General features: G+C 40.9%; 1 protein-coding gene across 2 annotated transcripts; it reads left to right on the forward strand.

The window, feature by feature from the left end:
* Positions 1-8,102: 8,102 nt before the first annotated feature.
* Positions 8,103-11,506, forward strand: si:ch211-157c3.4 (uncharacterized protein LOC561592 homolog). Of its 2 annotated transcripts, none has more exons than XM_042085493.1 (5): positions 8,103-8,199; positions 9,866-9,929; positions 10,186-10,332; positions 10,632-10,818; positions 10,924-11,506. In XM_042085493.1, exons 2-5 carry the CDS (start codon positions 9,884-9,886, stop codon positions 11,039-11,041), a joined length of 498 nt encoding a protein of 165 aa, XP_041941427.1. In that variant the 5' UTR covers positions 8,103-8,199; positions 9,866-9,883; the 3' UTR covers positions 11,042-11,506. The 2 variants fall into 2 exon arrangements, with proteins under 2 accessions (XP_041941427.1, XP_041941429.1); XM_042085495.1 differs by having other exon boundaries at positions 8,140-8,207; positions 9,869-9,929.
* Positions 11,507-11,514: the final 8 nt, after the last annotated feature.

An 11,514-nucleotide genomic window follows, 5' to 3' on the forward strand; every position in this document is an offset into this window, starting at 1 on the left:
TCTGAGGACCACGTTTAGTGTGTTTTGTGTTTTTTGTGTGTTTTTTTGTGTGAGGCTCAAGAGTGAGAGATGGCCCTCCCTTTGTCATAGTTTCCGAGCCCAGACTCCTCCGTGCTCGAGGCTCAGCTGTTGCCAACAGGGACGGCAAGCTGGCGAACAGAATGATGACTTTAGCAGAGCTCATCTTAATTTGCGCACAAGCAGAGCAGACACACACTGACACACATTTAAAAAGACACTCACTGTACATCTTCACGTGGCTGTATGACATAGACCGCAAGAGAATGAAATGTTCATGAAGTGTACATTTGCATGTAAAAAAAGGACTAAAGACCTGTAAGACTTAGGGCTCTATCTTGCGTCCCAGCGCAATTGACTTTGTATACTCGCGTCTTTCCTATTTTGCAGTCAGCACATATTGGAATTTTCCCTCCACAGGTACATGCCTGTAAATTAGGGAATTCGATTGCGCCAACGGGGGCAGTTCAGCAAAAAGACGGGGCGTGTTCCGGCGCAAACGTTCACTGTTGATATTTTGCAGTTTCAGAAAACAATTCCGCCACAGACCAGAGGGGTATTCCAGAAAGCAGGTTTACTGGCTTAACTGGGTATGTTAACACAGAGTTAGCGGTAAACCTGGGATTTCAGTTCCAGAACGCTCAAATATGATCAGGCTATGTAAGTAACTATGGTAACATAGGCTCTGAACTGAACTGGGTATGTAAACCCAGAGTAAACGGTAAACCTGGGATTTCAGTTCCAGAAAGCTCAAAAATGATCAGTCTATGTAAGTAACTATGGTAACATAGGCTCTGTACTTAACCTGGTAGGGGGTAGGTTTTGTTCAGGTTATGTTCAATTATGTTTGGTTATTTCAGTGCATGTTCAATCAGGCCGCTATTTTTACACTTGTCACACAATGGCGTTTCATTTTGACGAAGGTCCGATTGACAAAGAAGCACAAAATCATGTAATATTCATCCGTGCAATTCACCATGAGAGGGCGATAAGACCACGACATCACATGATAGCCTATCCATTATTTTCCAAACGAGTTTTTCAAGAGCGCTAGAGTTTTTCATCTGAATCCTAAATATAGGCTACTTGAAAAGCAGCATGGTGGATTAGAATAGAATAAAATAAATATTTAATGTAGGCTAGCTAGCCTAGCCTACACCATAGTGGACATTTGTGTTTGGCTCACCAGACAGATGGACAAACAACATCTCAGACACATTGAAGATATAAAGTACAGTACAAAAAAGGGGAAACATAGCCTATAGAAAATTGATAAATAAGTTTAAATATAGCTGTACAGCTCAGCCGGGTATGCATGTTGTCACTAAGTTTGGTTAAGAATGCTGATGGCATTTGGGAAAAAATATTTTTTAACAGGCTACACACGCTCTCAGACTGGGAGTTTTTGTAGTGTTGGAGACGCAGAGCATATCGGCAAGCTGTCGGTCGGTGCGTAAAGTTTGCCTTGCGCTAAAGCAGTCCCTGCGCAACTTCATTCGTTTTCCTGGACACAAACCCACGAGGATCATTAATGTGTAGTTTCACCAACTGGCAGGTCAGCATCACTTTTCCAAATGTGCACTGAAATGTGTCCAATAGGCCAGTGTTTCTCAAACTTTTTCAGACGAAGGACCACTTAACCAATAAAAAAGAAACGCACGGACCACCTAGCTAAAAAAAAGATTAGACCTACTTCAACAGTATATTAGCCTACACAATAGGCCTACTCACTGAACCACCTTAATTTATGATTTAAACTGATGACATAGCTTACATAGGCAGTGTTGCAGAACTGTTTGGATTTACATACAAGTTGGTTCAATATTGCAAACAACTCATCTATATTATATTTTACCACATCTGCTCGCGGACCACTTGGGATAGCTTGCGGACCACCAGTGGTCCCCGGACCACACTTTGAGAAACACTGCAATAGGCTACCCATGCCTTCCGACATTCACCCTTCCGATGATGGAGCGCAAAAGTTTAACTTGGCCCACAGCTGCAGAACCCGTGTTAAAATAGAAAATTACAATTGGGATTCTCAAAGAATTGTATGGCCCACTCAATCTGTGACAAGGTAGGCTAGTTTAAGAAAGCATCATTCAAAGCTGTCAATACAATACGTGATGTCCAGTGAATTATTTAATTGTGCTTTTGACATTAAATAGGCTATCCTAAACGTACGCATTTACACGGTCAGTTAGGCTGTTCTCTAAACTGCCAAGGTCTCGGACGCAGGCGCTTAAGTATTGCTCTTTTTTTTGTTACAGTTCTCTCCTCGTAAGCCTCGACTACTCAGCTATAGACCCTTTCATCAATAAAAACAAAAACAATGCTTGAACATTCTATTTGGGCCCCAATCTACTTCCTCTGCATTAAGATAACATATGGAATGTTGAAAAGGAAGTCTTGTGGGGCCAACTATGATGCTGATAATGGAACTCTCTTGAAAGGGTCCATAAGTTCGCCGTGAACGCGCACAACTCTAGGTTATCTAACACAGGGTTGATTGAACTAACTGGTAACCGGTGTTTTGGAACCGACAGCTCGGGTTTAGTCGCCACAGGTTCAGACAACCCAGAGGTTAAGTTTTATCTCAGTGTTTGTTAAACCTCCTTTCTGGAATACCCCTCTGGAACTCCCTGGTCTAAAGTTTGTGGCGCAAATGCAGATGCTATTTTAAGGGCGCATGCATGACCACAGGCCTGCATGAATGAATGCGTTGCACACCTATCTACAGACACCCCCGTGCACAGACGGAAACATTCAAAGCCTTGATAATATTTGTCCATTTCCCGGTTTTGTTCGTGCATTGGTGACCTACAAATTTAGTAGCCTATATAGTACAACATCTACATGCAATATCTTTACTACAACAACGCCTAATTATGACCTATTAATTTGGACAACTTTATACAGCCCTATAAAGGCTAAAGTTACCTTTAGTTTTGTTCCAATTTACCGTTGTGTATGGCTTTAAACATCGCGTGCGCTTTAACATCAGCCTAAGCATTATGCTTAATAAAGGTTTTAAGCACCATCATTTTGCCTACCTTGTTGTAGCCCATCTGAAATAACTCCAAGCTTTGTTATGTTCCCTCCATCCTTTCGTTATTTTCAAAAAAACGTTTTATATCCATGATGGCCTTTTAAGTCTTGAGTTAGTGAATTAGCTTAAATCAGCTTTTATGTGCTGTTAACCAGCAACCATACTGTAGATAGTACAAGAAAGCAGCAAGTATGGCTACAATTTCTGTAGTTGCTGCATCCATTCATTGTTATTCTCTCTCCTGCTCAAACAAATGTTGTGCGTGCATTAAGTTGATGATAACGTGTTTACAAACTCTACTTAACAGAAAATATGTAGCCTACTGTCATGCAGTTAATGGGATACTGTGCAGAGTTGAAAGTTAGGTAAACTTGGAAACTGTTTCTCGTTGTTGAGTTTGCTGAGGGTAAGGAGCCCTTGCTTGGCCGCCTGTGCTGCGCAACGCACACTTCGCTCCTCTCATCTATACATCGTAATTCCCATTTCTGTAAACTATACATCATTTCAAAGAAAAATATTACCACTCGAGGGATATCAGTGTGGTGTCCATTAAGATGTGAAAAAATAGGCATACATCTAGCTTACACATTTTCACAAATCACGGATGTGTTGATGACATAAATAGGAAATAGGAAATATTAGAGGACTTAAGGAGATGTGATGTTGAATTGCATGCCGATGCCATTTAACCCAAATGCCCCAGCGGCAGCAAGGGAGAGTATGTTAGATTACATTGTACATTGCAAAAATATCACCATGCATTCATAACCTCGTGATTCAGTGAGAGTGATCCCAAAACATCGGAAAGTATGTCTTTGTGACAATTCTGCATTACATTTTGTCAAGAGGAAAAATCAATAGCTAACTGTTCCCAACTGAACAGTGATTATAGCACTGTAAATGCTCCTGGCTACGCCTGGCAAATACGCCACCATAATAGCAATCAGCTATGAAACAAGCGCCTGTTGTTAAAGGGAATGTGAGATGACGCTCTGATTGGTTTATTGCACGTTACGCCCAAACCACACCCATGATTAATGTAGCTACTACAGACCACCCCATTTTAGATTTGCGTCGGGTGCAACAGTCAATTATCCCGCCGGTAAAATAGCATCAGCGCCCAAGATCCGCCCACAAAGTCACTTGCGTTTTGCGCAAAGACACTTCCGTTTCAGACCATTAAAATAGAGCCCTTAAAGAATAATGAATAATACTTGTCTATATCTCGGGTAATGTTTATGTCTATTCTAGAGGAGTGAACCGCAGATATCTTGTACAGATAAGATAATAAAGTACAAGATATTTTTGTCTCCAAATCCCAAACTATTGCTGAAATGTAATACCCTTATGTAGACTCCTGATGTATATGAATATTCATACATATGTCCTCCAAATGGACAGAGGAAGTATTTACAGCATAGTCTGGAACAAAGCCATATGCTGAAAAAGCCGCCCTCGCTAAATTCTCCCAGCAAAATGTTTGTACAATCAACACCTAACAATGTGCTGTCTGTGTCATACAACAGGGTAAATTATGCCAAGTGGAATGTTGTTTGAAATACACTGACAGCAATACTGATTGCTATCACACAATACAGTAATATTCTTTCTTCCTCACCCAGCTCTCAAACAGGAGAAAAAGTTGGCCTCAAACTCCAAACTCTCGCCTCGCCTCGAACTACTCAAAGTACAAGTGTTAAATATTTATGTTGCTGAAAGGTGAATTGTTGATACTCAGTAAAGATAATGTAGTAAGAAAGGGCAATAAAAAAATGCATGTGTGCATCAGAGATAGAGAGAAATGAGACTGAGTGACTGAGACACAGGAACGGACTGGTGTCGTGTGCCTTGCACTGTGGATTAGAAAGGATTGTTGACATAAAATCTGTGAGCACACAGTCACACCATGATACTGTAAATGCATACACAGGCATAATGGGCATAATACATATTATAATCAGTGATACAAATCACCAGGGGTGAAAGTAGTTTTTATTTCTTGGTGGTACTATGATATAGAGTTATAATGCGCGCCGAAAATTTCACTTAGCCTAATTATTTATTATTTATTTATTTGTTTATTTACTGTATTATAGTCTACTTATCAAGCATTCACTAGGACTTCTTATCACTCTAGTATCACTCTTTAACCCACCTGCATCTGTTTTTGATTATGAATAAACTGCACACTTAATTTCAACATTTATTTATTTAACCTAGTTACTCTGCTCGCTCCCACTTCCAATCATTTTTTTTTATATAGGCTACTGTATATCATGAAACACGTTTCTTTGAGTCATGCCTTTTTATTTGGGAGACAGCAACATACTTCTGTCCGCTAAAACACTTTCATTATTGCTGCGCAAGATCTGGTTAAGCCTGTCTGTCTCTTGTCTCTCCAGCAAAACTCTGCACACATAAAACCAGAATAGGCTATTGAAACATCAACATATTTTTCTTTAGCCTGTATGTTTTTTTTATTTGGGAGACTTTCCAAGAAACGTCCGTCTGCTAAAACACTTTGGATACCAGTGCACGTTGGCGCAATTACTGTAGGCTACTGTACGCGCGCTATAGCTTGCTCGTTGTCTGTCCAGCTGCACGGGAGGTTTAGACACAATTCAGATACAGTTCAGAACGATGTATATGAAATATATGTTGGGGGAAACGTGTTGCTTCTGGTAATTTGACGTTAGCAGTTGTGTTGTCATGCTGAAAGTGCTATATTTTTCAGAGACAGTATAGTTTTCTTTCCGGTACGGCGTACCCTCCAGATATTTTAGTGGTACTCCGTACCGGCCAGTACCGGCTTACTTTCACCCCTGCAAATCACATACAAATGTTCTGCAGACATGATTCTGTAGACCTCATGCACAAAAGAGGAGGGTGGCTTCGTTCACAGCAGCTAATTACATGGGAGCTGTAGTGTTGTTGTAGTGCATGTCTATCATCATGACTGTATCTCCTCTCGAGGCTTGGCATGTTCTCCTCATCTTTGATTCTTTTCATTTGGTCTGGTCTCCTCCTCCCTTTCACAGCTTAAACAGGCGGTCTTTCTTACGAAGACCACTATCAAGACCCCTGTATAGTTATACCTTATATTATACATTATACCTTTTTTAAGAAGCAACACAAGCAATTGCACAAACAATAGGACTTTAGAAATAAAAGATAGCACTCACAGTTCTTTTTTCTTAACTTTTTTAATTGCCCCATGGATATTTCAGGTGTTGAGCATGTTAGTCTAGTTATTTACAAACAATAGGACTAACATTTGTCCGAAAAAAGAATAGAGTGATGATGAGTGGTCATGACATCAGACATAAAAGGAAATCCTTTACAGTGAGTACAGTGTGCAGAGGTTAGTCTCCTGACACAGTAGCACTGACAACGCAATGTCTGTTTAAGAGTAGTCAAACATTGTGGGTTTCATGATTTGTATTCTTTTAATACCAGACTTCGGGAAGAAATCAGTGATAAGGACTTTCGGAAATGCTATGATCTTGGATGGTTGCCATGTATGTCAAGGCAAATCAATGACCTGTGGAGAATGAAAAAAGAAAGAATTCACTGTAAATTAAAAAAAAAATGGTTGGGATAGTGTGACCCACCCCATAATAGTCATTGATATTGACAACGGTATTCACCTGACAACAAGCCGAAACAAAATATAAAGTAGGCTATGAAACAACAAAACCTGGCATTGTTGGAACAGGCCAGTCCCACAGGCTTGTATGTACTGGGTATTGTTGTTTTGTTTTCATTTAGTTTGGCCTGCGCAAACATGACTATATATACATCAGAGAAGAGATGAGTCATCTCAGCCATCAGCCATTGTCTCTCATCTCATCTCTGTCACGAAAGTGACCAGAAAGGGGCTGCGCTCGCTGGGCGGTCAGAAACCCAGCAACCGCGTGAGAGAATGCTGGGCTAAGAAAAGGAAGAACGAGAAGGGTTTGGTCCGAGTAAAGGAATGCCACGGAGCCGGTTCGGCAGGCGCAGCAGCGGAGCCTGAGCGCGCCAAGCCTACCACCACAGCTGACATGGCTTGACAGCGGTGACAGACATGACATCGATGCCGCCACTCCCAGACACACCCTCCTCAGGACTGGGCCCAGCCCTGCGACCACAGACCGACCACTGACTATCCCACCACCCACACTCTTAGCGTTGTTTTTAACACATCTCTGTGTCCAGATAGGGACAACACAGTTTGTGTTGTTTCCTTTTTTATTTGTTACACAATATGTGTTGAAAATAACACAACTTGCGTTGAAAACAATGAAACTTGCATTGTTTTTTAACACATCTCTGTGTCTAGATAGGGACAACACATTCGTTTTAAGAGTGCAGCCTCATCTCCACCGCATGTCCATTCAAAAGTACTAATTGATAATCTATGTGGTGGAGGCACAGTGAAGGCACATGGCACTATCTGACATTTCCGTCTGATGTAGTTTGAGTGGCACTGAGTTACTTAATTGTCAGTGTTGTTGTGTTATGACTAGCTTGGGGCCAAAGCTGAAGGGCATGGCATGTGAGGACTGCTCACATACCATGATATCTGATTATATCAGTGATATCTGATTATATCTTTTTCTGGATATAACAGTGTCAGATAACAGGTAAGATAAGAAAAGGTAGTATTGCTTCAGTCCCTGCTGTTGTCAGCTCAGAATCTACCTTACAGCATCATATTTTCCAGCTGATAAGTACACTTCTTCCTCTGAATGACAGATTTCACAGGAGTTTTATATATGGTAGCACAATTTTGTGAGAAATATAACATACCATGTTGTGTAGGATTGTGTGTAGTCTAGAATTGGAATGTCACAGTCCTTTGCTCTGTGGAGCAGGTTTAGGCCTATGATTATGAGCAACCTGACAAGTATGCGCCACTGAGGGAGAAACAGGTTCAGCAGAGAGTGAGAGGCAGGACCCAGTGTAATGCGTGAGGCTGAGCCTAGTCTTACTGGCAAGATCTGCGCTTTCCTGATCTACTCCATGTTGAATATTCATGAGAACAAGTGTGGGTGGGGATAGAGAGTAGCCTAGGTGCACAGGCTCACCTGGCTTAGTCTGGATTCAGTGTGATCATTTGGATCAAACTCAGACACAGACACAGAGTAGCCTACAGGTAAGACAAATGGATTCTTTAATGTGATTATTCCAGGCCTTCAATTTGTTAATAAGAAGTTTACTCATCAAAATGGTTTAAAAATGGTTTAAGAGCTAATACAGGCGCTTGTTCCATAACACTTGACATAACTGGGCCTCGTATGATTTTGAGACATTTTGTCAGGTTTCATTAAGTAAATTGTGAAGATGGTTAGGTTAGGTTAAGAAAATCTTTGATTTTTCTTGTAGTCTCCGAGACTGACTGAGTCAAGATTTTTTTCATTTACAGTATTCATTGTAGATATTACACACAAGAGACTTCTTGAAATAATAATAACTTCTGGAAATGAGAGAAATTGGTTGATATGAGGTCAGCATCTGAGAGAAATATTAATCAACAAATGCTTATTGGTCTTTTATCAAATGTCAAAGAAAATAGTGTTGAAGCAGGTGTTGAGTGAGGATTGTGCAACACTCAACAGAAACAGCATTCAGCTACAATGGCTTTGATGCTGCCTCAGGACCACGTCTTTGTTAAGGGCTAGTCTCTGAATTCCTCTGACTCTTTTTTTGTCAGATTGTAGACATTTCATTCTCCCCTGGCACAAGATAACATAGACATGCCTCTTATGCCTTAAAAATGTGCTCCTAATAATTCAGGTAACCACAGTATTTTATGCCCTGGTATTCAGTCTGCCGTTTGTTTGTCATGTATAATTTTCTCATGGTATTAGGTAGATTGTACATTGTATATATTTTTAGAATACATGTTAATATATGTGTGTGTGTGTGTGTGTGTACTATATAGTGTATACATATCAGGAAGTTTGGGATGGGAAAGGATAAATTACTGAGGGTGTGGTTGAGTTCACAGCAGGCCTGTATTAGCACGGACCCAGGCCCTCGAGTCTGGAGAAATCCTCTGTCCCTCAGGGCTCTGTCACTCACAGCACGGGGATATCTTCGCCATTTCAGTACGACATGGGAAGTAGAGTCGGGACTAATGAGGCTGAATTAAACTAATGGAGGTAGATAAGTGAAACATATGGCACTGTCACATTCCACTTTCACTCCATGAGGGAAAACGCCTGTTTCTGCCAAGGGCAAGGCCCATGCTGCTATTGTCTTCTGATGTGTCATTTGCCGTCTAGGAAAGGAATATGATTGACAGATTGTGGAAAAGTTTTAATTCACCTTTGAATTACAAAACAAGAACAATAATGGCAACATGATGAACAAATCATCAATCAAACAAATGTAGTGTTTTAAAACCAGTTCAAAAGAAAATGTTGTGTCCTGATTAATTTGGGAATAGCCTAATTATGGATATTTTTGACTTAATGAATAGAAGCCATTTTATAACACCGCTGCCCTCTAGTGGTCATTTATCAGACCTACCCAGTGCTCTTTTTTTGCTTCTGATAACTCTGCACTTATTCAGAGTAGGCTGCCAATTGTAAATCAACATTTAGGAACACCTTCAAGCAACATTGCCCACACTGAACTGCATAGCAAGGAAGAAAGGCATAGTGATACCCAGGACTTCTCCCACCTGGCACTCATGCTTCATTAAAGACACATGCTCATCAGATGCAGGTGGAGACTGTTAGGGAGATTCCGCCTTGTTTCACAGCTGTTTCATTGTGAATGTGATTTAATACATGTCTCTTGTCTTTCCAGTTTTAGTTATAAACAATGAGCACAGACAGAAAAAAGGACCCTCCTCCCTATGTCATACCAGGTAAAGGCCTATGTCTTCATCATGGAACTAAACAACCAACATGATAGTGCAGTTCAGTTCAGAGAACCCACCTAATCTTAATTTAGTCCATTTAAACGAATGCATTCTTATTCAAAGCAATATATTATGCTATATAATATACACAATTATGAGAAACATCTTTAAAAGGCTGTTAATGGCATACACATACATACTTAGCTTAGAGAAAACAAGTCAACTGTATCTTGTCTAAAGCCATGGTTGGTTGTCTTTTAAGTGTCGGGAGGTGCTGGAGAAGAAGGGGATGGTGTGAGGGTCTACCACGTGCACACACCTTTCACACCTGGATCAAGTACAATCCAGCCTTTCGGACAATCTGATGTTAATGAAAGCCCCTACACATCTGCCGTCCAGGCACAAAATGGTAAGTCTAGGAGTGTGCTCATCTTTTCCCCATGGAAGTCCAGCAGTAGGCTTTTCTTCCCCATGTTAAAATCCTGAAATAGACACTAAAATACACATTTGTATTCATACGAATACATTATCAACCTAAGTCTGTGTGACTTAAGTGAAACTTATTGAGGATGCCACTTCAATTAACCAAAATCTACAATAAAATTGGAAAAAAAATATTAGAAAACTGGAATATCGGAAAACATATTGGGAAAATAAAACAAAAACAGTGACCTCTGCTGATGTATCCACTCTGGTCATCATTTACAGTCAGCTCAAGTCATGCTGCAGCACCAACAGACAAGGGAGTGAAGAGGTTTGTGAGTGAGGATCACCAACTAGGCCACAACCCAGGGATGACGACCTGCACAAGCTGTCAGCAGCAGGTGCTCACTGAGGTCTCGTACAAAGTCGGAACGTACGCTTGGATCATGTGCTTTGTCTTCATTCTGTGCGGGTAAGAGCTACTATAAGATGCAAACAAAACAAAGTGTCAGCCTGCACGGCTCATTCCTTTTTGAAGAAGCAAGCGACTGACCACTTGTGTGTGTTTTGTTGCCAGGCTCGTGCTCTGCTGCTGTCTGATCCCCTTCTTCATGAAGCACTTCAAAGACGCCTACCACACCTGCCCCAGGTGCAAACGCGTTCTCTATGTGGACAAGAAGAAATGCTGTTCTTGACCTCCATGTTGGCTCTGGGCCTCTTGGCAGCAGCAGCATGGTGTCATCGAGTCCTTTAGTTTACTGAGGGTCAAAAGAGACCTCCTGCTGCAGCTAGAGACATTCTTTAATAATAGGTAAACTGAAGTTGGTTATGGGTTATGAAGGACTGTGACTCATTCTTGAGTAGTCCACTGCATCAGTGCCTCTGGTTAACCTTGTCTAGGGCAGGCTTGCCATGTCTCTCACTGGGCATGGATGTCAACACATACACTTAATGACCTCTGATGTGACAATGCCAAAGACCTTGCTTATACTGACAAAGTAGAAGCACTGTTTAGACTGCAGACTGTGCAATAGCAAAACTGTATTTTTAAGATGTCTTATATATTTACATTAAAAGATCAATGTGCATTTGGTAATGTATGAACTCTGAAGGATGTTAACTTGATTGGCATGTCATATGTATATAAATGTTTCCTGTAAGTCTTGTC

The sequence above is a fragment of the Alosa sapidissima genome, chromosome 3 (genome assembly GCF_018492685.1).
Source record: "Alosa sapidissima isolate fAloSap1 chromosome 3, fAloSap1.pri, whole genome shotgun sequence".
Lineage (NCBI taxonomy): Eukaryota > Metazoa > Chordata > Actinopteri > Clupeiformes > Clupeidae > Alosa > Alosa sapidissima.

Excerpts from the sequence above, each read along its gene's own strand:
- si:ch211-157c3.4 (XM_042085493.1), top strand. The coding sequence starts at position 9,884 with ATGAGCACAGACAGAAAAAAGGACCCTCCTCCCTATGTCATACCAG. Across the intron at positions 9,930-10,185 it reads TCCTCCCTATGTCATACCAG|TGTCGGGAGGTGCTGGAGAA; the intron begins GTAAAGGCCTAT and ends TTGTCTTTTAAG. Across the intron at positions 10,819-10,923 it reads TTTGTCTTCATTCTGTGCGG|GCTCGTGCTCTGCTGCTGTC; the intron begins GTAAGAGCTACT and ends TTTTGTTGCCAG.